This window comes from Semicossyphus pulcher, unplaced genomic scaffold, assembly GCF_022749685.1.
Source record: "Semicossyphus pulcher isolate SPU_LCO1_2020_fin unplaced genomic scaffold, fSemPul1.0.p SCAF_8, whole genome shotgun sequence".
Lineage (NCBI taxonomy): Eukaryota > Metazoa > Chordata > Actinopteri > Labriformes > Labridae > Semicossyphus > Semicossyphus pulcher.
The window spans coordinates 12,393,063-12,420,096 of NW_027211759.1; the positions used below are offsets into that span (position 1 = coordinate 12,393,063).

The 27,034-nt window shown below is 40.1% G+C and overlaps 1 protein-coding gene across 2 annotated transcripts in view; it reads left to right on the forward strand.

Moving 5' to 3' along the window:
• The first annotated feature begins 4,511 nt into the window (after positions 1-4,511).
• The window catches only part of tp53i11b (tumor protein p53 inducible protein 11b), a 33,230-nt gene continuing 10,707 nt past the window's right edge, over positions 4,512-27,034 (forward strand). Inside the window, exons 1-3 of one of the 2 annotated variants that reach the window (XM_069686423.1) lie at positions 4,512-4,599; positions 8,361-8,491; positions 25,398-25,533. In XM_069686423.1, coding sequence (XP_069542524.1) covers positions 25,405-25,533 — 129 coding nt within the window. In that variant the 5' untranslated portion in view covers positions 4,512-4,599; positions 8,361-8,491; positions 25,398-25,404. The remainder of the gene's footprint in view (positions 4,600-8,360; positions 8,492-25,397; positions 25,534-27,034) is intronic. The other variant, XM_069686424.1, reaches the window with a different exon arrangement.

The following is a 27,034-nucleotide window of genomic DNA, read 5'->3' on the forward strand; positions in this document are numbered from 1 at the left end:
TTATACGGACTCTGTACGTCTGCATTTCTGCAGACTTTGCCTGAGGGAATTACCCAGAGTTCATAGCGAACTTGGTGACGAATACAAACTTGATTGTCCAGCCCCCCACTAAATGTCTAAATGTTTGTACACTGAAGTAGTATTCAATAAAGTTTGAACAAACAAATCTTTTGATAGTTTGTTAAAATATGTAAACACTGTAAGACACACGCAAAGATGCTGGAGGCTTTTTTTTTTTGCCGTATTAGATTTAATTACACATCTGGTTTCCAGGCAACGTGTGTAGTGTGTCCCATTCCTCATTTATAAGCAGTTCTGAAGCCCTCACAGACTCACGCACTGCAAGCCTGACACCATTAAAGTGAGGGTTCAGTGCTTAGGCTTTAGGGTAGGAGATTGGGATTGGGCCAAAGACTTAATACACTGGAAAGGTGAGGGTAATCAGACACAGGTGAGGCTAATTAAGGAGCAGGTGAAAACATTTAGGACAGGGCACACACTCACACACGCAGGAAAGCACACAAAGGCGGGAAGTAGATCTTAAGAGGGAAAGGTGAATAACAAAATAAAACAGGAAATGAAAACTGAAGGCCGTAATGAATGATGCAAAACTTTTATCACATATTGAGTTTGGATTTCTGATGAATGCTTGTCCCCTCTTTCCCCCCTTTGTTCACCCCTTCCTAGTCTTTTACAGCTGTTGGGTTTTTGCTTCTGCTTTAATTACTCTGCATAAACAGGACACTCACACAAAAGAGAATAAACTGCTCCCATTGGATCATCATTTAATACAGTATGACACACTTTATAGCCCCTGTCTCCAGAGCAGTACTAATGAACTAAAAAAGGGAATAAAAAGTAATTAAATGTGCCGCATGTTCCACAACTGTGACGAGTGATTAAAAACAAGAACACCATGGAACCGTTATTTATAACTTACGGTTCAATAAGTGTATTACTTTCCCGCCTCAGTGTGCCCACACATCTCTGCTCTTCTCACACCAGTCCTAACCCTCCTTCTCTCTCTCACCAAATTGCCCCCCCGCCTGCATTTCACCTGTGACATCCACCCACCGCCATCACCGGCCCTTCTCAAATGTCACTGTTTCCCTTCAAGTTCCAATATCCTGATAAACCGCTGAAGGGCGGATGTCATAATGATGCAGGTGGGCGAAAATGCCACGGAAACATGACCACAGCCCTGGGTCAGAACCTGTAGACGGTTATTTCCATGACTGAGATTCTGCATTAAAAAAAGACCCATTTGGTGTATAAAAATAGACATTTAAAGGAAGTCATATAAACTATTACTGGAGGTGTACTTCCTTGGTAACGCTTGGTGTTATATCTTGGAAATATTGCTGTAACATTTTAATCACATCTTCTCACTGTTCGTACTGTTGAGTCTGTTTTGAACCTGTTCTGTCAGAGATACTTGTTTTAGGAATGTTAATTTACTTCTGAATTATTATTTAGATTCTTTATTTTATTCGTCAGACTATTCACATTATTGCTTTAGAGGAGGGAATCTCGAAGTTCTCAGTTTTGTTCTCTTTGGCGGCACCTATGGCGATAAACGGTAATTGCGGGGGCACACTTCCCAGATATCCAGACAGTGTCGCATGTGTGACGTCCACGGTTGGCTCCGGTTGTGACTCTTGAATATCCTCGCTGACGGTCGCTTTCCTTTTTAGACTGTTTGTCTTCATCTGAGCGTCGAATTTGTTTTTTTTTCTTTGGATTTTCCCTTATTTTTGAAGTTGTATCTGTAGTCATCGATCTTTTCATTGTTTGTTCAGCCATAGTAGATTACCGTTTACTTGCAACACATGCAGAGACCGAAGAAGCAGCCGCTTAGCTCCGCCTACCCTCTCTGGCAGACCAACCACTGCTGGCTGATGGAAAACACGTCACTAACTGCACTAACGCTTATGATTTTTTCACCACCAGACACCCAGTCTGTTATACTGCTTTCATCAGTGGGCCATAGGCTCAATCACCATTGTGTTACCTTATTCGGCGATAGATAGTGACTTAACAGACATTTGTTTCAATGAAAATCTTTGAGATTTAGGTGCAGATATCTGAATTACAATCTCAACATCTTATACATTTATACTGACCTGCATGTGCAAAATAACACCACCAATTTTTTCTGACCCACCTGGGGCATGCCATTTATCCCTTATTTATCCAGCCTTTCAAACATGTACTGACTACTTCTGCCTGTATTGAAGCAACATAATAACACACCTTACTGTCCTTCCATTGAACACCTTTGTTACAGTTGTCCTCAATTGACTGCAAATGTGAAGCTTTTCTTGGGAGGGATTGTGTGTTTTTGACTTTACATTAACAGCAAATGCTCTGCAAACACAACATAGTGCAGCATATTTTGTTGTATTGAATTTGTAGCCTGTTTCTCCTTATGGAAATCAATGAGACTGTTGCATTGCAATGGCCCTTGTCTGCCTGGCACATATGGGCAACATGAAAGCTTAAAAAATAGTGTTTTTCTTCTGGAAGAACAAAAAGATTTGGTCCACTTCTACCTGCAGTTTGTACGTTCAGTAGCCTGTGTGATGTTTCTGTCGTATCCTACTCTAAAGCTCTTAATGCATGCTACTCCATCCTGCTGCAAATCTCTGCACACCTTCCTCCCTCCCACACCTTTCATTCTGCCAGCGAATCCTCAGGGGTCCCTCCTCCAACACTAATTCAGCACCTCTGCTCAAAGCCGAGGAGCTTGTTTTATTAGCACCTGCATGAGTATCCTCCGTCCTGTTACAAAGGCAATTAAAGACAAATAACCCTGCCCTGCTACCAAGACACCTCTGAACACAAAATGGGGAAATAAGAGGCTGTAAAACTGTAAATGCTCTGCAGTGTAAAGACAGGATTGATGCTGTAACACCAGGCTGATATTAAAAAAGCAGGAGCAGCTTATTCCACAGAATATCTCTGAATATATAGATAAAGACAGAAAGAGAAATAATAAGCAGCATACTCTAACTTATCTAACTGCTTTAAGCAGATTACACAGTGACTGATTTATAAACCTCTGTGTTAAATTGATAAATCAATGACTCATTTTCACACAAAAGTATATAAATGAAACCCTCAGTCTGAGTTAGATAAAGTCTCATTATGGCACCCTCACTTTGTCATACTGTTTTCTAAAGCTTGTCTACCTCAGACTGCTGAACGTCATGGCTTCAGAACTTTTAAATATATATTTTTTTTGCACAGAAGAAGGACTATTCGTCTTGTTCCTTGAGGAAGAGGAATTTGACACTTCCGACTAAAGCTGAGACGAAGTACGAGCATAATACGGCTTCGATAGATTCATGTGGCAAAGTTGGTTTCTTTTCCTGCAATCTGGAGCAGCAATCCGTTTTGTTCAGGAAGCTGGTGCACGACAGTATCTGAACAAAACTATCTGATTGTTCAGATAATAAGCAACTATTCAAGTGGTAATGAAATCAGTCATCTAAGTGCTTGTGAATTGTGACATGAATGCAAATGGGATTTGATTTCAACTTCGTACTTTTACCCAAGTACTGTCCTTAAATAAAATATGGATGTACCTATTCTTGAGCATTTTGATTTTATGCAACATTTTTGTTTTACCTCAATACATATAGGAGGCAAATGCAGTAATTTTCTCCAGCTTAAGTCAGTAGCTACTTTCAGATTCATATTATATTGCAAAATATACATCAACTCATAATTTATGATACATTATTATAATTAAAGCCTCCCAGCTGTTCATAAACTAATAACATAATAGGTACTTCTGAAACATAAGTATACTATATAGATGACTTATATGTACATAAAAGTTCAATTCAGAATTTGTGCTTGCTATTTGTGCTTGTTATCTTTACACTACACTATTGCTCCTATATCTGAATACTTGAAAACAAGCGTTTTAATTTTCACCTGAAGACCATGTTTAGCAATAGAGAGGAGCAGCCTGACACAGCGAGGAAAAGCTGTACTCATTGTGATAAAAGAGACATAATTACATGAAGAATATCAAAATGAAGATGGATTTTAGAGAGACTTTTCAAAATGTGAAACAAATGTCCCAACTTCCGAAGTCTGCCTAAAGGGGAGAAATGACTCCTCATCTTGAAGGAAAAGAAAGAATTGTTGGTAGTGATGGCTACTAAATATGTCACTTCCTGCCACAACAAAAGCGATTACTGTAGAACAAAGATTATAGATTTCATGTTTTATTTATTACTACTACTACTACTACTTTATCTTTTGTCAATTTAAATTCATAAAATTGTCTTTCAAGACATTATATGGCTATTCATATCAACTGTCACGACAACAACTGCAAAGCCTATTAAATGAATCGAAAGTAGTCTATGTATTACGGTACAGACAATCCAATGGGCACTTTCGTGTGAGCGCAGGTTATTACGGTAATATCCAGCTCCTTGGATTGTTTGCTGCTGCTCCAGGGTTTGTGAAAGCACGGAGCTGTGCGATGTGCCTCCGCACTATTCCCTATACTCACACACAGTCAGTAATAACGGCTAACGTTACACTCTGAAGCAAACTCTGGAGACAACTCTGCTTCACGCTGTAAGTTACACATATTTTCTGTGCTTTTAAATTATCTTTTCTTCTGTCTTTCCCGCGAAGTGGCTTCACTTCAGAGGTTCTTCAAGCGGTGTTTGAATCTCTCAACGTCTTGGAGAGTTAACTGCTGGCTTAAATATAAGTATTTCACGCTTTCTTATTCGAAGAACACATTGACTGTTTGTGTATGTAATTTGTTTTATTTAATGTTCATATTTTCCTACAGTATTGTTCTTGTTTAAAAGCTGGGGTAGTGTAGTTGAGCGTGACTGACACTTTCAAAAAACCGTTAAAGAAAAAAAGACAACGTTCATTCCCCCAGAATCAGTAGCACGTAACGTAAACGTTAACGGTTATTTATTCTCAATATTTTTCACCGTTAAGTCTCAAAATTGTATTACGTCTGACCTGCTACACCACACCACCTGGCCCCACCCAGTAACTGAAGTTTTTAAGCAGCCAAAGGTTAACGTTAGCTATAATCATTACCCAGTTTAAAGACTGAAAAAATGTTTTTCCTGTTGTCTAACAAGAAATAAGTTTGTATTTCACAGTATTTTCTGCTTCGTTTGACCAACTCCCATTTCTCAGCCATTTATCTCATTAATACATTTTTTATTTTACATTTGAAAAAAATATTCGTTTTTCAAAAGGAGGTGACAGTTAAAGCTTCTGTGATTAACTTTCTGTTTGTGTTGATTTTGGCGCCCCCTGTGGACAAAGCTGTACTTATCTCTTTGCTTATTTTGTATGTACTTAAGTGGTGTTTTTTAACATAAAATCTCATTCGGCTTTCTTCAACAGTCATATGTAAATGTAAACAAAGGCAGCGTGCAGTTAATTGCTCTGTCTGACACATACCCCCCCGCCAGCAGTTTCAGGCATTAAAAAATAACTATATAGAAATAATCTTGTCGCTGATTGTCTGGTTTGCTTTTGTAGGTCATATAGAGTAATCAGAATAAATTTCATTCCGTTTCATAACCATCGAAAAACTTCTCACAGAGGATTTAAAAGCAAAAAAAGGTGAAAGGGGTTTAACAGGTGTTGTGTGGCAGCCAGAGCCAAAACATACAAACATGTTCATATCTCAGAGGTAGAAATTGCCCAATTAGAGCAGAACATGAAATGGTTTCTTGAAAAAAATACCAATGTACCAGCTGTGTTTATCACAAGGAAGAGAGGAGACATAAACAACAAGAATGAAAGGAGTTTGTATCGGTGTACACAGTTTAGAATATTAGCGATTTGTTGATTTAGTGATTGAAAAAAATAGCTACAATCAACAGAGACTATCTGCAAAGCTGATGAACTGTTTTTGGAATAGCTGCTGTGAGAGACTGATCATTCATTGTGAGAGTCTGCGCAACACCTGGCAGTTCAGGTTAGTGTTTGCTGTGTCAAGACTTGTCCCAGGTGCAGTTCAGCAATGCTCTAGCACTCTCAGAATGTACGGTCATTTTTGCAGTGTTGTTAGCTGTGCTATTGCTTACTGTTTAGCAGTATGCAGGGAAAGTCTCACTCCTATTTCCTGTGACGATTGTACACTAGGTGCCTGACATATAGGCTTATTTTCCAACTTCCAACTACTGAATTGATGAGTGTTCAAAATGCAAGAACTGACCACAAGCTGTTTTATTTCCCCTCAAAACCACGCCACTGCTGCTGAATACACTCTTGAGCATTGACATGCCCATGTTTGTAATGCTACAAGCATTTCAACACACAACAAAACCTAAGATGCTGGCTTGGGTCAGACAGAAGCCAATAACATGAGGGAAGAAGGGACATGGTGGCATTGCATTCCTTTTATCTCATTATGTTATTCCCCACCATGAAGCCTTGCAAATCGTTTATTTGGTTTGTCTTTTTCTTGAATCAAGCTTTATCCCCATTGCAGCTGTTGCACTGTCTTTCTCTAATAGCTTCGTGATTCATAATCTAAATGTCAGTCGTCCTGGCTCCGTGGCTGGGCATAGGGTTGTAATTGGTGGCGGAAACAGGAAAGATAAAAGAGGCCTTCCTTCTCTGTCGGTTGCGCCCATGGTGATAAAGTTTTAAGCCTTGTGAAAAAAAGAGTAAAATTGATGTGGAGTGGGCAGCAGTGGATGTTTGTGGAAGATACCATGGCTGTGTGCTGATGTAGCCATTAGAAATGTTTGTTCTTTTAACCACTGCAAGCAACCGTCAGATATTTTCCTGTTAATACATTAGCACTACTTTGTGTCCAGAAGTGGCTCTGCTAAATGGGTCAGATCTCGCCTCATGATGACCTTTTAGTCAGTTTTCTTTTTCCATGAACGCTTGTGACTGCAGGATACTGTCACCCCAGCCAACCCTCACGCTCTCTCAGCTTTTGTTGCAAGCTCTTCTCACTAATGGCTCTCATGCAGAACATCGGCACGGCTCGCTCCATCAATTAACAGTGGTACACACCGTCGTACTACTGTAATTGCTACCTGTCTGACCGGTGGAAATGTAATCTTATATTTTGAACCCCCCTGTTCAATGGATCAGAGACTGCAGAGGTACTCTTATTGGAGGGAGTAGTATTATATTTACATTTAAAATGACTGAAAATACAAAGGGTCTTTCTTTTTAGTTTTTCAATGTGTCCCCATGCATTCCTCCAGCTGGATCGAGGCTTAAGATGTGCTTTAAGGTCAAAATGATCCCTGGAGAGTTCGGCATGTAGATTGTTATGTGTCCCTGTGTAGTTTTTATGAAGAGGCTGTGAAACAGGCAATGGCACTGAATAGTACAGCTCTGGGCAGTCCCACAGGTCCTTCACACACTCTTGGCAGGCTGCATGCTGGGTATCCGGACCAGATGGTCAACCCTATTTTGTTTTAACCCCTCAGTTAGCAACATAGTCCAAGAAATACATTATAAACTGTAAATGTTATGATTTTATAACTGTTATTTTTAGTTTAGTTCCACACATTTATAGATCAATGATAATGTGAGGTTAGTGTTTATGCTACCTGAGGCACAGAGTGTTTTTTCTCTGAACATTGGCTGTATTGGATCTTTGCCATAAGACTTTGTGATACTCAGAGGAGGGGTATAATCATAGCCCTGGATAGGGATCTCTAATACTGGCATTGGTTTGGTAGTTATGGCTTTAGAGTTGTTATTAAAATAACAAAAAAATATAATTTACCCAACTTATATGTTGGTTATGTATATCTAGCTTATATTTAGCCTCATCTCTCTGTACTGACTTCTGCTCAGTCTCAAGGGATTAATGTAGACCAGCAATATTGTTCTGCCAATGAGGATGACTCTCTTCCTTTCCCTTTTAATTTCCTACTGTGTGTTGTGACAGTGGGATAGCCATAGGCTTTAATAATGACCCTTCAGCAGATGTGCCTCTGCTTATTTCCAGTGGACGAGATTAGAAAAGCTAAGACCATATGCTGCCTACCACACTTTGCTGTTTTAAGGCGGTGATGGGCTGCCCGACTCATTAATTATCACTGGGAAAGACAGAAAAGCTATTCCTTTGTTGAGTGGTAGCAAAACACAGTGGATGATTTTCTTTCTATATATATTTGGCTGTTCATTTCCCTCAGGCAGTTCCAGCTGTCAGAATATACTCAGCAAAATCTCATTTGGGATTCATTTTCTTTGATGAACCCTTTACTTTATACTTAATGTTGTACAGCATGTGGTTCTGTTTTTTGTTGGTCTCTTTCTTCCACCTCTGTTGTTTTCTTAAATTAGATTTTAATTTTAAAACTTTTTTCATTTTTATACGACAGGTAAACTTAAAGGGACCCCAAAGGATATTTGGAAGAGCGGAGTAGAGGCAGCAGAAGCATCATCTTCCTCTTCAGTTGGGATTAGGAGCAAGGTGTGAACTGAAGACCATATTTAATAGGACCTGTATTCAGTAAGTAAAAGGGCTTTTTAGTTTTACTGATTTATAATTGTTTGGTAATTCTGCAGGAAAGTCACCCAAAATGGGGAATAATCTATACCAGGCTGTACTGGTCAGCTGTTCAGAAAGCCATACTGTGGAGACTGGTTTGCTGTTTGAGGGCTTTATGTATTCATGCTCACAGTGGAGCATTGTGATTGTTTTGGCTGCTTGTGTGTGTGTGTTCCAATTAGATTTTTTTTAATATGGTTTCACATTTCACCCCTTGCCATTTGGACAAAGTCCCCTTTCAGTTCTCTCTAGCCGCACTGATTCATCAGGTCTAACATTTTCAACACTTGCATAGTATGTCTGGTTAACTGACCTCCTGGTAACCTTTCTGCTGGAAGGACTCATCTCTTAGAATATGGTAAAAGAAACAGAAACATCTCCGCTGCTTAATGTTAAGAATTGAAGCGGCAGCTGTATCTCTCCATAGGCTCTCTTTCACATCAGAGCCATCCCTATGCATGTTCCTTAATCCCTATGCTACAGGCTTTCTCCCCCTTTACTTTACTAGCTTATACCATTCAGAAATTGATACACAGTTGGCTCCACATGAACTGATAACTGTTGCTAGTGTACTGCATTATGGATCATATAGAGTGCTGGGTTCATCTAGAGGTTGCTTCACTGGAGTAGTTTCAATGTGACTGTAATAAAACACACTGATTTGCGTAATGCGTAAGCATTAAAGAGCTGCAGCCACTGAACAGCATGTATTAGTTCTTGTCTTAAATGAATCACTTAATGGTTTGGTCTAGAAAATGTCAGAACATAGTTCAAATTGCCTTTTCCAGAGACAAAGTCGTCATATTCTAATTGTTGTCTTTTGGCCAATCAATAGTTCAAAACTCAATTATGAAGAAGTGATAAGTTAAAGCCAGGTGATTGCTGTTTATATGTTTACATATATTTTTTAAAATTATAACGATCCTCTGTAGTTGCAGATTCATTTTTAGTCCATCGATTAATCCCAATCACAGATGTTTCTAAGACAGGCAGGAAAGGGAAAGACAAAAAAACTAAACTATAAGTTTGTGCAAATTGTCAAATATGTTTAAAAAAGGAAATGTTACAGCTGCTTTGGTTGTCAGCAGAGGAGATGTCCCTGCTCCGACTTGGCCGTAACTTTTTCAACAATATGTCTGTTCCTGTTCCGATGAGCTAAAGATGGAAATCTCATTCCGGTAACGCAGTTCCCGAATAGTTCTTGTCTGGGTTTTGTATGTCTCTCTCTTTCAGGCCAAAATTGAGCTATTCTTTTGAATTCTTTTAAACGTTTTTATCCCTCTAAACACATTCTCTGTCATTTGTAAAAATGAAGCAGTTATAAATCACACATCCTGAAGAATGAGGCATAGTCAATGCAAATGTATGCAAATGCATGCTAACAAGGAAGCCCACTGATGTGCAAAATGATTGAACCCCAGGGTAAAATATGATTTAGCCTTGATGCAACTTTAGCCCTGCCCTGCAGTGACACATGATGGACCCTTATACCCGCTCACACTATGTCTTTGTGGATGTGCTGGTGCTAGACCCGCAAGCACCTCTTGTTGCACTAATCTGACACGTTTTTATTACAAAGGTGAACTTCAGCTTCCTTTCCTCTGCACTAGAGCTGAAACAGCAACGGTAACACAGATGCTCAACAAGACTGGCTTTGTTGAGACAGAGTCATGCAAACATTATGACATTTAAGATCAAATTTGACCCACATTTTACACATTCTAATAACGCTGCACGATAGCCCCCAAATTGTTTACGTCTTTCATTCTAACACATTAAATCTAAGCATCAGCTCTCTCTGAGTTATGATTGTTTATTTATCTTTAAAAACTGCATTGATTATAGTTTCAGGAATCAAATAGCCCCGCTGCAAAGATAAGCTTTTTAGTACTCAGTACAGCAATACTTCACTGAGTGTCCCAAATTGTTTTAAAGTGGAGGTGGCCTCTTAAAAAAAAATAAAGACACTTCACTGTTAGAATTATTACATTTTATTGAAATAGTAAAATAACAAAGCTTGACACAGCAAGTGTCATTTAATGAGTGAGGAGATCGTTTAATCTGTTGTTTTGTAACTGCAGTCATAACTTGATTTAACAAGTTTGTCTTATTTGTCTGATACATCTTAGCAGGTGAGTGATTGATCACGTTGTGAAATTGCTTCTTCTAATTCATCAGAGCTGCACATCTTCATGTGGTGGAAGAAAAGCAAGCCTTGGAAGTTTACAAATTGAAAAAAGTAGAGTTTGTAATGGCTATCCTTTGAATCATATCTTAAATGATCATATTGTTGACAGGATTTCTGACATAAATTACCCATTTGCATTTGAAACATTACATTTCTCTCTAAATAGATAAATTCATGCAGGCCTAAACAAGAAAACGCCAAGAGAATGAACTGAAGCTAAATGGACAGGAAGAAAAATGCAACCTTTGTCCTGATTAATCGTCTACCTCATAAAGCCTGAACATCAGCCGTCTTCTGCAGGCATTGATTTGCCACTGCCTAAGGTTGATTCCCTCATTTGTTTCTGTGTAAACTCAGCTGAGCCCTCATGGCATTTGTGGTGCTCGGTAAAAACCTGATTAGCAAGCTGCGTGGGTGTTCACATTTACCAAGAGGCCGCCTTGGGATATCTGAAGATGAGTTTACAATATGGAGTTTGACGAAGATCAGCACAGTGGTAAACAACCTTTTGTCTGAATGTCATTTTTTTACCAATGGAAAAATACAGAGCAAATATTAATTATATCAACACAGGCACATTACTCATTGACAGTTTTTGACTTGCCCTGGCCTTAGAGTTATTCGTTTTAAAGTGATCTAGTTAATTTAAGGTCTCAACAGATTGCTGCCAAGCTGAACTATTGAGCAAATTCTGCCCACAATTGGAGTAAAAAGCTCCCTAAGCCTCTTTCTGGCAGTCTAATAAGGCTCAAGTGCATTAAGGGCAAATGAGTGTTCCCTTACATCAAAAGCAGTACACACAGGCTCAGACAGAGTTCAGAGATGTGTTTGAAGAGTTAAAGCTTTTTTGAAAAAAGAAATACTGCTGCAAGCTTTTGGTCCAGGCCAAATCAGTACCCATTGACAAACAAAGACTTTTATTTTTAGGCCCTTCTGCCTACTTGTGGAGTGGGCTGTTTCTGCTTCTCCTTGCGAGCTGCAGGCCACGTTCCACTTCCTGAACAAGGACATAACATGCACAAGAAGAGATGTAATGGCTTCTGTGAGGAAATGACGAGAATCCTGTTGCCTGTCATCTGATTATTTTGCACGATTCATTGCTGTCCACCAGTAAACTAAGACTACACAACTGCTAAAGTTATCCCTCTAAAGGTTAAACAAGTTGTTGATAAATGGCAAGATATTTATATTTACTGTTCACTGTTTTAAGATTGCTTTGTGTTTGCTGCAGACAAGACGAAGGCTGACTTTTAGGGAGGTAGTAACATGCTGTGTTCCAAGTATTGATTTTCTGTCTCACAGAACCTTTATTATTTGCGCTCTGTCTGCTGTGTGGGAGACTGATGGACGAACCAATCCCAGAGTCTGAATAGTAACAAGAATGGTATGTGCCTGTGTTGGTCTGGATGGAGCAGCTATGTGTATTGTACTGTTTGTGGAAGGTGCTCTGCTTACTGATTGGGGTGAATTGATTCTAGTGTTTCTGTCATTGTGTCAGACCTGAGTGACACAGAAACAATGACAGTCTGATTAAATGCTGAAATTCGGTTCTGTGTTTTAGGCACAGGGCTTGATATAAGCTTGGAGATTGAGGTTGTCCCTGGAGAATTGGCTCTATAGAGAGAAGACAGTCTAGCCCTGACCTACGGTGATTAGTTAAGTTAAATATTCTTGGTGTAATTGCCAGAAGCTGAAGAGGGGTGTGTTGCTTAAAATTTCCCCAAAAACTAATGGCTTACCAAGTTACTGCATCCAACTGCTCAGCTCTGTTTATCCCAGGAAAAAAATGTTTTTCTTTTGGAAGTATCCAAAAGTTACATTGTACTTTGGAAAAGTTCAGAAAAAATGTAGGGTCTGTAGACTTTTTTGCTTGTGTTTTTTTGTTTTGACATGTTTTAACTTGCATTAAAGTAACAGGAGTATAATTAATACTGGCCTAAAACCAGTCAAACATAGCACCAACCAGGGTTGGTGGTCATGGGACGTGTTGTTCCAGGTCAGGGGTCTCCAACAGTTAGCTCACAAGCTACCGGTAGCTCACAGCCTGGATTTAAGTAGCTCGCCAAGAGGTTAAAAAAAATCAGACGACAGTAAATGCACCATGAAAGCCTTTTCCCACTTCAATTCAATCAAATACCCAGATGTCCCATCCCATCCAATACAAAATAATAGGATAGGCCTATCAGCTGTCAGTAAAAAAACGGTGATGCTCCTGGCAAGTTTGTCAACGTCTGAACCTAACCAATCACAGCAATGTTGCAGCAACCTCCATCGGTAGGTCGGGTCAGTTATGCTGTATGCTAGTTCAGCTAAAGTGAGGAGTTTTATGCTATTAGCGTGTTTAGCCAGATTTATGATGGACAGTGAAGGTGGCCACGCCAACAAAAAGCAGAAAACGTACTATTTCCACTGGGTGTGGGAAAGCAAGTTTTTATTCACAAATGTGAAGGACAAGTGTGTGTGTGCCTCATCTGTGGTACCAACATTTCAGTCGACAATACCAGCAATTACAGCTATGTAATGCAAGAAGCTCTTGGCCACTTTAATTTTTTCAAAGTAGACCTCTGTTCCAGGTACTTGTGAGATGATGAAAGGGGATGCAGCAAGAAGTTGTAGATCTATGCGTTTGGAGGTTACTTGGAAGACGAAACACTGCACAGCAGTTTATAATACTGTTGAGCCTAGTTGAACTTTTTGCGTGTGCATACACCCTCTGAGTCATGGCAGCAGTCCTTCTAAAGTGCTGCTACGTGTCTGAACACTGTAAAACTTCCGACTTGTCAAATATTTCCTCATTTCCTTTTATAAAAGATCCTATTTAGGCAACGTTCTAAATTTGACAATTATTTATTCAGCTATTTTGGCATGTTTTGATAACCAGTGAAAAAGGATTAAAACATGTTGATCTTGTCTAAACTAAGGCATGGAAAATGTTTTGGTTCAGTTTTGTACTGGCAATGAAATCAACACTTTTCAGCTGATAAATGAAGCCTGTCAAAGTATTTGCGGTCTGCCAGACCTAGTTAAGTACGCTCTGAAGATTGCATCGAGCACCATTGTTTTGGTAGAGATAATATAAGTGGCTGAGTTTTTAAGATTTCAGACATGAAGGGAACATGCACCAGAGGAGGAGCAGTGTGTGACTAAATGATGGCCAGAAAGCTTTTCATTTTCAGGGTTATTGTTCTGTATTCTGGACCCTTCTGCCCCTCCAGCCATTGAAGTAAAGATTAAACTCTATAATGTCACAGATGATTTAGTTGCCCAAGCCCAAGTCATTACTTAAGTTTTATGGAGGTAGCACCTCCATGATAATTGCAGTCCTGTTTGTTTAGTCTCTTTATTGCACTTGTAGTGTGAGCTGTAGAACAAGTGATTTGTCACATTGGCCAGCTGGAAAATGAAATGTCAACATCTCGAATCCTTGTTGCTCTTGGAACACATGACTTTAAAATTCAAGGGGAGTTTGATTAAATTCCTAAGCTAACCATTAAACAATGAACTGAAACCAATTTCACTGTTTGTTACTTGTAACAAAGTAAACATCTCCCCCTTCACTCTTCCTGTGTTTGTATGTTTGTGTGTGTGATCTCTATAATGGTAGAATGTAAACTTCAGTTTTTGTCTCTGAATGCAGATCGTTTGTTATTTACACACAGTCTGTTTTCATGTAGTGAATCAGCCACTTTACTATCTAGTCTTCTTGTTTGCGACAACAACATGGAAGTTGTTGTGCTCAGTTTTGTGTGCTCCTGGCATTATACTGAGCTGACTAGCACCCACACACACTAATGGCAATGATGTTGGCTGTTACTGTGGACCAATAGGCAATAAAAATGTGTTTATTGCTGTTGGAACAAACGTACGTGTGTGTGCATCCATTACCAGTACGCTGTCAAGAATGATGAGCGTTACACAACAAGCTCTCTGATACACATTCAGGAGAGGAAGTGAGATGACAGAGGGTCAAAATGCAAACATTTAATCTAATGACTTGCTAGATGTCATTATAAATGGCATGTTAGAAATTTTAAGGATCTCTTTTTGACCTTTAATCATGCAATTATCTGAGCAGATCCTTAGAGACACAGATTGAGCCTTCAAATGAGCGCTCCTTCTCGTCATCCAGCAGGGCTGCCTAGCAACCAGGTAGCACTTCAGCAAGCAAGACGAGCTGAGCAAGGAGGGACCCCGTCGACAGCTTGAAATAGTCATATTGTGAAAACTCTATGATCAATCCTCTCTAAGGCTTATATTGTTTAATTTAGCGTAAAAAAACATGTATTACTTATTGATTTATGTCAATGGAAATATATCAGCAACATATTTTTCTGTGGCTTTGCTCCAGGAGGTTGGCAGACAGAAAGCTTTTTCAGTTGCTTTCCTGTCACCCATTCATAGGGAGAGAAAGTAGATGTCTTTGTTTAGACACAAGAAAACATGTCTCCTCCAGTGTCCAGATTATCAAACTCCTCTTTTTTTAGTTACTCAGCACAATGTTCAACAAGTTTATAGAAGCAGAAGAAATTAAAAAGGAAAGATAGGGTACAGTTAAAAACAGGAGAGAAGGATTGATGGAGAACTATTGGGAGTTGTTTACTTTCCTGCTCAAAATTAAAATGTGAGGTGAATCAATATCAATTTAATGACACCCTGACTCCCCTTAATCTTTTAATGAAAGCTCTGCAGCCCCAGGATTTATATCGAGTGCTTTTATTCTTTCTACACAAAAGTGGATGGACAATTTTTCCTACGGGTACCAGCGGCTGCAAGCCAAATAAAAATGAATAAGTAGAATATGATCTCCAAATTAGTGCTGATTACAAAACCAACATTTGGATCCTATCCTTCCCAGCCCCAGGGAGCGTCACAACACTAAATTGTTTAGTTGAGTGTAAAAAAATTCTAAAGTGCCTATTTTTTAAACTTTTTTCTGCTCGCTGCAGGAGATAAACAGCAACACCAGATGAGAGTCCTCAGCCACTGCTGTGATTTTTAAATGTCGCCATTACTAATCACTACCCACTGCAATCTACTCATTAAATGGCTTCACAAATTTCTCACAGCTCTTACCAAGATGCACTCGTAGATACAAAACAACCCCTTACCCATAATAAATCTTCTCTAATTCTCCAAAGCATAATTAACTGCACAGCATCTTAAAAGACTCCACTGTGTCCCTAACTGCATGCTTTTAAGGCTACGAAAGTAGTAATTTTGACTGCTACCCACAAGCAAAAGTACAGTTAACCACAATGTTGCAGTAAAATGTAATTCACCTTAAGTGCTGTAACACACCCCCTGTCTGTTTGGCACCCTTGAAATGCTTAAAATTCTCTTCTTAATATGCCAGCAGTCTTGAGGGGAAAATAATTGGTGCAGAGTGTTACCCATTAATAACCGTTTGCTGTGCGTCATCCAAGCCGGCCTCATTAGATAATTTAATTAGTCTTGGATAAAAGTTACCCTGGACAACAAGCATTTGACATCTGGTATTTCTAGCTACCTGTGAGCCCAGCTCGCAGCAGGAGCCTTCATTTTTCCTGACTTAGCCTAACTCTGCAGAGACACGTACATGCAGAACACATCAGGTAACACTCAATAGTTACAAGTTTATTGTGTACAGCTACTTAAAAGAGTTAAGGTAGTAGAACTTTATTAACCCCGAAGGAAATTCTAGTGCCAGATTGCTCCCAGATTACAGTACAAAATATAATAAGACAAATATAACAAGTTAATATAAGTGAAATATAAAAAATACAGTGTATATGGGTTAAGAGAAAGTTGCTAATGTCATACCAATATTACAATATGCCATTTGCAAAATGAAGTGATGGTAACTTTATTGACTCTAGTATTGGCAGTGATAATAAGAAGTAGTTAAAAAAAATGTATTGCAGTTAGTTTTGCAGCTTCAGATGATGTTTCATCACATTAACAAATCAAGCGTCTGCTGTCTAGCCTGACCTACTATGCAATTATAATTCGTCACATCTTAAGATCATAGTGGCAGTACGATAATAAGCTGCTGCAGAGATAAGTAAATCAATAATAACCTTACTGTTAGTCACTGTGTAACAGTGAAAATAATAATTACATGTAAGTAGTAATAATCACAGTCTGGCTGATTGTCTCAGCAGATTGTGACAGTACAGCAGAGACAGAGCTTTGAAGCTTTGCTTTCTTTGGTGTACGTTTGAGGGCAGGACCTCGTTCTCGTCTTCTTCTCTCCATGTGTGCTGGGTCCCCGCTGGTCCCTGATGGTTTTGCTCTTTGGAGGAGATCATTCATCTCCCAGCTGCGTGTGTGCAATAAGTGTCAGCTCTGCTTTACCTCACCACGTCTTCGCTGCTTTTGCAATGGCTTCACAGTGAGCCTGCCGTGTCAAGATGGCTCCAGAGATAGAATCGCCAAACAATCACTGGCAGGTCTCTGTGACTTCATACTACTAGAAACCCCCCCGCCTCCCCCCAGTCCGGTGCCCCACATGGGGCCCTTTGTAGCACATCGTAAAAATAAACCACCTGTCTTACACACCATTGAATTATACATTGTGTTCCTGCTAGTTCAAAACCTTTGTTAAATCAAACAGCAGCCCCTCACTGTGTTTTTGGGGATAGCATTGACACAAAGATAAGACAACATTTTTATCTGTGCTTGTGTATAAAATTTAAATAATGACAACAATTCCTTCCTTTTGACTTGAATAAGCTTTACCTCCCTTTATAGCTTCCTGTAGAGTGAGCCTGTCACTGGAGCTGTTGCATTATGGGTTGTTGGTAGCCTTGATGTTTCGAGGCTGGCAAGGTTCTTTAATTCAATTTACAGTGTGTCTAAAAGTGTATTGGGAAGCAAGGTTTATTGTGCAGTCAGATGCAGTCGAATGTCCGATTGCTTTTTCTTTTGGTACCTCACTTCTAGTAAAGGCAAAGGTTAACACAACAGTGCTCAAACCAGCACGCAGAAATAGTATATTACACTTCTTTATTTATAGTTGTTGGGCAAGGAGGAGGAGGGATGGATGCTGCTTCCACTGAGACCCAGCTGGACAGCTTTACTGTGACCTGTTATTATTCACAATCCCTACAGCTGACATCACAGCACAGAGCTGGAAATTGTTGTTTAGAAATGCACATTATTGTCAATATTTTTAGCCTTATAAGGAGTGTTGCTATCTAGGATTAAATTATGATCTTTATAATTTTAAAAGCAGCTTTTTCAAAAGGTTTGCACTGTTAAAAACCCTTCTCTAACAGATTTAGTAGTAACATGTCATTACAGTGACAATGACTACTACGACACTGGGTTATGTATGTAATTATGACTCCCCAAAGAGCTTCAGTAACCACTCTAGTCTTACATAATCATATTGGAGTCAAGTCAGCCATCCAGGGGGTAATTTCCCCTGCTGCAGTGTGATGTAATAACTGAATATTAGGCGGGGAAACTCCACATCCCAGGAATCATTAGGACTAGTTCATTCTGTGTAAGTGTCCCCACATGGTTTAACAGTATTAATCTGTTGGACTCAGCACAATAATCCATTGGTAGTCACTGGGAATCCTCAGAATGACAGTGAGTACTGTTTCCAGGACATGCATTGGTGGCCTGTTATGACTCAAGATAGGAATTCCCTAGCTTCTAAACTGTCCTCTGTTCATTGGCAGCTGTCATGAGCACTGCTGTCTGTGTTCCTGCCATTTTGATGCAACTGAACATTATTAGTAATTTCCATTACATTCACAGCCAGCGTCTGTCAGGCAGGAAAACCATTACTTTAGTTAATTTGAAGAAAAGAATATTTACCCCCTCTGTATCCTGGATACATCGACAGGCTCGGTCTCCCTTCTTCCCATATATAAAATGCTGATCTCTGTTACCCCATCTTATTGTCCACTGAGCTGTGCTGATGTCACGGTTAACTGTATGTGATGCTGCCGGCCACACGATGAGAAACGCACAATTTTAGACCGGTCAGAGTGGTGCTGAGTCAGGTACATGAAGTAACAGGTAATCTTTCAACAACATAATCAGCTACATACAATGATGCACCAACACTCAGGGTGTCACGGAATCATAACAGCCCAGGTGTCAACACCTTGTAAAAGCCTTACTGTGCTTTAATCTACTGCTCTTAGCAGTGCTTAGTTGGAGCTGTAATGACTTTGTTGAAGCTACTGTATAATGAAGTCCCATTCCTCCCTTGCAGTCTTAATTGACTGTTAATGCACACCAGCACACAGTAAAAGCCTTTCAATAGTGCCTCTTCCCATTTTGTGTTTTTCCTCGCAGTGATTTTGTGCTATTTGATTTGGGGAATTGATATGATGTGTTTACTTTTCTGGAAAAGTTTTATAATACCATGGCAGTGTCCACAGCCTCGATTTCAGAGCGCTTCTCACCGGCGCTTACTGTTGCTAGGTTGTGAAAGTTGTCTGGCGGCACTTCCGCTTCACTCGCTTTAATTCAATAAAATTTTACAAGGAAAACGATGGAAGGGAAATGTGTCCTGGCATCAGCAGCAGCTCTAGACAAGGAAATTATACCCTCAAAACGAACGAAACGGTTCGCTTGTCCTCTGCCATTGTTGTTGACAAAGTTGATATCTGAAGTCCCTCCCCTTCTTGATTTTGATTGGTCAGTGAGGGAGAAGAGACATTGGCGAGCGTGGTGGCGTTCTAAAAGTTGAACTATTTTCAACTGAGAGCGTTGTGACAAAGAACAGCTGACCCCGAGAGCGTTTTTGCACTGATTTTGTAAAGAACATCGGCGCTACCAGTGCAAAATGGTGTTAGTGGGCACAGGCCCTTAGAATTCCTTTAAAGAAATGTTCAGTATGATACCAAAGTTAGCCATTGAAAGCTAGCTTTGCTGGATAAAGGAAGTCCTAACTCTTAACTGTGAACGAATAATTGCAACTCTGATACAGCACAGCTAAAAGGCAATACTATCATACAATGCTCTGTTAATGAGTTGTAAGAACAGGAACACAGAGATAAAGAGAAAACCAGGATTCTATTAGCAGTCTGCTGTTGTAAAATGGTTAGTTAGAAAAAAAACACCTAGACCTTAAACACGTACAGGTGAACAATTCTTTTTTTTTATGTTGTCCCTGTTAACATTGGCGCATACAGTATGTTCAGATCAGGATTGCTTGTGGTGCTGCACAACGCAGGTTTCTATCCGAATACAAATTTTGTAAGCATTTCTCAGAGTTGTTTGAACCGAATCCATTTATCACTGTTCAGTAGCTATCTGAGGTTATTGTGGTAATGCAGAGCACTCACACACTTAAAATCTTGAGTCTTGAGCAACATAGCTTCACTTGCCTCAGGGAGTAGACAGTCATGTTAGCCTGCGTCAAGAAAAACTTGAGCGTCAGTATTCCCCAGTCATTTAATCTGGTCATACACAATCAGATATCCTGTCATTCAGTATTACTGCAAACTCTTTCAAACAAAGTCTTTAAAATAATTTCCCGGCTTTGCTCTCCGTCTGATGACTTTTAGTTACTGTCTTCCAGCACTGTCATGTCATTAGCACTCGCAGCAGGTTGACTAAATAGATGTGTGACATAAGGAGAGCAATGGTTCCTAAAATTCAGGGTTTGGTGTACTCAGCTTTGGGGTCACAGGTTGCTACTTTTTTCTGTACAGCCAGGAAAAGAAAAAGAAGGGACAACATCATTTTTGTCCTATATTTTGAAAAATGTAAATGTAATCTAAGCCATCAAATCCAAGGAACTGTTGACACCGTCAGGACATCTGGAATCCAGTGTTGTGGATGCTTGATGTTATTCCCACTGATCATGGCAGACTGACTTTAATGTTATACTGTGCTGTAAGTATTCCTCAGGGTAATGAGAAATCCATACCATCAACACTAACACTGAGAGATAATTCATTTACTTACGTCTGTAAATTATTCTGAGTGGGCACAAGAGACAGACATTTCATTGAGGATCTGCTCACGTTTGTTTCAGTCTGTTGAGTAGAGGTGTTGTGTTGTGCGTCATCCACTCTTGGCACTATATAATGCTGCTACATATCTCAAACATGGTGCTAAGGGGATTAAGAGGCTCTTGGGCAACTGTGTCTCGTGTTATTTATGGAAAGAGGAGATGAGCAGGCTGTATAGTCTGCTTTCTTATTTTGAGTAACACATTTGTTCACAGTTGCTCCCCCGCACCCACACACTACTTTGTTCATACAATACAATTATTTTTTACGGAAAATCTTTCTAGTCAAGACCGGAGAGCTCTCAGGGAGTTCACACATTTTCCCACAAGATCTTCCTCCTATGTTTAGCAGCTTTTCATTTCCACAGCACATGTTGTGTGACAAAACCCGCCAAAGGAACAGAGAATGTATCGTCTATTATGTGTTATTTCTAGTACTAAACTCTCAGGTTTTTAGCTCATTCTTCACTCCAGGTGGACTAACCTGGCCTCCTCCCAACACACTGTGAGTGATTTATGTGTTCTTCTGTGATACGACTCTGTTCCCCCTCTTTGTTTACCCCACAGGGTGGTAAATGTGTTCATGTTCTGCAAAGAAGAGCTCTATCGCAAAAATGAAAGATACACTGTCTCCTCTGAGTGCATCAATAACCGGCTTCACTGTAATGGCGTCATCAGGTTTCTATACTTCTATACTAGTTAAATGTGTAGGAAGTACACAGGTTTTTTTTTCCCGTGATCATCTTTATCACTAACATCTGCAGGCAAATTACAAAGAAATACTTCAAAGCTGCTATGTGGTCAAATGCACTACTAACAGGGTGAAGGGCATAGATCTAAATCTCTATAAGCACCCGGAGTGAAAAAACAGATGTTGGTACTGGCAATCAGATGTGAGAGATCAGCAGGGAGGAGGAACAACTGTGGGATCCCGACACTCAGTAATAAGATCAGACAAACTGTAGAGGCGACAGCTGCGGAAGACCTGCTTTAGATCTTTGTCTGGTCAAATGATTCTTTTGCCTGGTAATTAAATTCAGCTGTCAAAGTATTTAACTGTCGATTCAGTGGAATCATTTGCAAAAGTAAAGCACGGTTAGAAGAAGGGACGCTAAGATAGACTGACAATATATAATATATAGTTATAATATTCCTTTGACATGCAGACATCTAATAATTTAGGCTACAGGTATTTTGTTAGCATGTCAGCCCATGGTTGCGTGTTGTGTTGCAAATATTTTCTCTCCATAAGGCATGGTTTTAAGAGTTTGAGAGATTGCGCTCTATCTCAATAGTTAGAACAGAAAAAGCCCTTCTCCTGGATGAACAAAAATCATGATACATCCATCCATGAAATCCAGCTTCTCTTTATGTCCTGCTCTTTCAATTATTCATGCTTTTACACAACTCATGTCTTGTTACATCTTCACAGTCGACCCCTGTTTAACTCAGCGTGCAACATTGTATTTGATGGTTCTAGCCAGGAAGACAGTTACCAACCACTTGTCTTCTTTTGTGCTTTAAAGACGTTAAAGAAGTTATTCTCTCTTGAAGTCTTTAATGCGGACACATAAGCCGTCATTAGAAAAGCGTGTCTTCACTTCAGTTCACTGAATACACATCAAAGTCTGCTCATTTATCTTAAAATGTCACCTACGACAGAACAGAGCCGCAGCAGAGTCACTGGTGGCTCTGAGCGAAGACCTCATCATCAAAGGTGGTTTCAATCATGAAAGGTGTTTCCAATAATGAAGAAGCGATCAGCGGTTGCTAGGCAACTCCATCAGCATTACGCTGGCAAGTCAAGGAGCATTGGCAAGGGGATTCAGACATGCATGGATTTTTAGCATGGGGGAGAGATGTGTGATATAACAGTGCAGCTAGTAAGGTGTGTCTGGCTTCCTGGTATATTGCAGACTGTGATGGGGTTACTAATGGTGGAGAAGATCATCATTCAGGGGGCCACAAAGTCATTGCTAAAGTTAAATAGACATAATGTTATGCATGCTTTCTCTTTGTGCAACAGACAAGCCCAGTGATGAAAGTAGCAGATTTTCAGTGAATGGGGAGGTCAGTGGATAATTTGAGTCACCCATCTTACAAAGGAAGGACTTCAAGGTAGACAACAGTTTAAAGAACCCATTGATTCAGCCTTTATTACAAAATCACAGTGTCTTTGTTTGAACCATTGCTAATGTTGATGTGAAAACAGATCAATATTGGCTCACTGGTCTCAATGCTTGACAGTGAATAAAATTAGCTTAGCTCCGCACCCCTATACAAAATAAGAGCTAAGAATTTCTCTTTGCCCCCCTTTGCTCCACAGTAAACTGTATGTACGTGATGCAGACATTTATACCCAGAAGTTATTGTAAAAAAAACAACAACTGTACAATCACATTTCAAAGGATGCAATGTAAAGTAAATGGTGACCACCATGATGCATTTCACATTTTTTGTGTGAAACTTTACAGTTAGCTTAGAAGAGAAAAGATTTTATTTGCAGACTTTTGCAAATTATGTATCTGGAGGTATTATGTTACTTCTTGAAAATGCGCAATAATCTGGTAACAAATAAATAAAGGACAAATATGCCACCTTATATTTTTCAGTAACTTTGAGCCCGTGTCCACAGAACCTGTTGAGACCCATCCTCAGATTCCCTGCCCTAGTTGCTAGAAATGAGTTTCCCTGCATGTCCACTTTTTTCCTTCCTGCTGATAGTGTCAGAAAGGGAAAGCCTAAAGTCTCATCCACTGAGTGGGAGTCCAACTGGAATGTTTGACAACAGAAGCCTGAACACATGCTGCGTGACCTTCACTGACCTCTGCAAGCCTATGTATGCGTGCCAATGCAAGGGAGTGTTTTCAAGCCAAGGCTTCCCATATGTATCGCAGTCAGAAATCAACTCGGATTAGCCCACTTTCTTCTTCCCAGCTGTCTGTCCTTTTGGTCCAAGTATGGCTGCAGCATGTGCTTCCATACTCAATGAATCCAGCTTGTTTTATCACTTTATGATTGAACAGAAGAAGATATTAAATTTAATGTAATATAAAAATGAGAAGCGGAAACATTCAATGCTTCAACCAGCATCCATCCATCAGTTATCTGTACTGCTTATCCTATTCAGGGTTGTGGGGGGGCTAGAGCCTTAGGGCCTATCCCAGCTGTCATTGGGCAAGAGGCGGGGTACACCCTGGACTGGGTAATACCAGCAGAGGCATAACAGAGTCTTTGGACTGTTGGAGGAACCCGGAGAACCCGGAGAGAACCTTCGCATTCATGGGGAGAACATGATACCTCCACACATAAATGCCCCTATCTTTGAAGAGTGCTTCAGCATGTCAAGCACGGTGTGTCTTACATTAACTTAACGCCTACCTCTGCCTCTAACTGTGGTGACACACATCCTGATTGGTGTAAACTGATCACTTAGTGTTGTTTACTTGTAGTAAAGATAGTTTTTCCTGACGTCAAAGCTCCCCGTTAGAGGGGCTGTCCTTAATACTTATCAGTGTAGTTCAGTAATAGCTCTTGTTTTATTCCTCTTGGGATTTGCCCTGAGGAGGGGCCATCAATTTTTAGACAGGCTGACCCATTGTATGTGTGTGCACTCGTGTCTTCATGCCTCTTTGCCTCCAGTTGAACCATGGCGGAGGTCACATCGAGTCGATGATGATAATGATGGTGACGATCTCGGCTACTGCTTGTCCCCATTGAATCTACAGACACTATTCATTAACCCTGATCAATAAGACCACCGCTGTGTATCCTGCTATAACAGAAAAAACAGGAAAATATAAATCAATGGCTTGTAAATATTTGTCACTTACACCTATTTTTGGTTGAAATGCCAATTCGTAATAATAATGGGCTATATTGATTTGACAAATTCTGAGTGAAGTTTTTAAAAGCGGGAGGAAATAGCGCTGGAATAACATTCTTATTGTTGAGGTTTAAAGAATGTAGCTGAAGTCTGACTTGAAAGAAGTAAGGCGAGTTGTTTTTTCACAATTCCTTGGTAGTGAAATTCCTTTTTTATTACTTGGGAACCAAACAAAGCCGGCTGACTGTGCAACAGCATAGCTTTAGTCTCTTTTCATCACAGCAGCCTGTGGAGATGGAAAAAAAAAGTCACGCTGTGAGCTTAAAGCCAGACAACAGACAAACTAAAACATAAAAGAAAACAAAGTGACAAAAACTACTGCAAGATTAAAGTCCATGGAGTATTTATTTCAAAGAGATATAAATGTGTGTGCAGCCAACATACGGGTATATTGCTTTTTACACAATATAGGAGGACATGAAAACCACCTTCCAATTAATGAGTCACATGTCATCAGTGCAACTTGATCCTTATGTAGAGTGAGAGTCATTCAGTCAAGCCTGGCTCTATTTACACACGTGTGTGTGTGTCTGTGATCATGTGTGTGTAAAGTGATAACCTGTGTCACCAACATCCTCTGGCTCTCTGAGCAGGCACCTGTGTCTGTTGGCCTCCCTGCAAGGCTAGCAAACATCTGGCCTCTGCTTCCAGAAGAAGATTTTCTGGGCTGCCTGTGTTTGCGGGAGCTGTGTTGTGTCATTGGGTTGCCAGAGTTGTTCTTTTCTTTTTCCCATTTTCTCTCCAAATCTTTCTCTATTTAATTTATTCATTTACGTCCCCCAATAGTGCAACCACTCACACAGCTTGCCTAACTCTCTTCTCACCTCTTTGTCAGGTGCACCATGTCGTCTAAACCTCACCCTCCTCTGATGAAGAAGCACAGTCAGACGGACCTGATAAGTCGCCTGAAGAGCCGGAAGATCCTTGGAGTCGGCGGTGAGGATGATGACGGTGAAGTGCACCGCTCAAAGGTCAGATACTTAACATGATTTTTCCACTCTTGTCTTTTGTATTCAACATGGGCAGTAAGGCAGACAACAAAGTCAAGTAGCTTGTACATTAGCACAAAAAACAATGTAGTTAAACCATCATCAGTGAGATAGATAATATTGCAGCTAGGCATGAGCAGAAATGGCATTTAACCAGAGATGCATTTGTTTACCCTGAGAAAAGCTATGGATTGATTTTAAAAGCCACAATAGGCTGCTAATAAGCTCATCACTCTTGTAGCGTCCCATTGTTCGCATTTGCTCCTTCTGCTTCAGTGAATTTAGATCACGTAATCTCACGAGCTCCCAAAGCTCCGCTGAGATGAGACTCACTCCCCTGGGAGAGGCTCCCTGCCTCTTGCATCTCTTAGAATCTATTCCTGCCTCGCATGCATTTGCACATTCATATAGGCAGTGCTCAATGATGCGTATACCCAAAACACATGCCAAGAAAAACACTTGTCATATTTATGCCTGTTGATGCAAAGTTGCAGACTGACAATAAATAATTTCTCGTTCCTTGTCAGAGGGCTCAAATATCAAGATTTAAATGGGGTTTTTTTTGTCATCAGCTTGCATTAGAACGATCATAGGCAGAGCAGACTCTTCATCACTGAAATATTAATCAGGCATGTGTGTGGGAGAAGGGAACAGAACAGAAGGGAGCGTGCATACGGTGGTGCCTGATAGTTTGTGATGAGATGTCGGCCCCCCCTTTCCCAGTCCTCCTTAGTGTTTGTTTTCTCTCTCAATGTTTTAGCAAGAAGCCTAACCCGGACATCTGTCACTCTGTCCCTTTCACAAACTTGTGGATACTTCAGAATGAGAGAGGCCTCAACATCCCTACGAATATGGTTAATTTAATTCAAGGTTAGATACAGGCTGTAATGATTGAATGGTGATCCAGCAGCAGTTAAAGCAACACAATACTTTGGCTAATGTGATGTATTGTACGTGCTGTTTTCAATTGTAGGTTTCTCTATGTAACTGTGGCATTGACCCTAATTTAGTCATTAAATCTGGCTCTTACAGTCTAATTGTTCCCTTCTTCTGCTGCATTGTGCTGTTAGTCTTGAGTTATTCCATTTATCCTTGACATGAGTGTTTGTGGTAAAAAGACCCATGGGATCTTACAGTAAGGTTAGCTGCACAGCGAGCGTTGGTTTGGAGGGGAAACAGTTGACTTTACCCCGTGGTCCCCGTAAACAAAGGAGGGAAGTGCTCCTGTGGTCTGCGGACTGTCTCTTCCTGCCTTTTTTTGACTGCATCAAGATAAGAATACTGTCACTAATAACAATATGGCTAGAAGCTTTTTATTTGTCCCATCAATTGTGAGTGAAACTGTAGCAAGGAATATTGACATACAGGCTTCTTTAACCTGCAAGAAAACGATTTTAGTAGCAATAGCCATGCTCTGACAGCGTGAGCCCTCATGAATAAAACATACCATAATGTTCTGTGTATATTTTATGTCGCTGAGAAT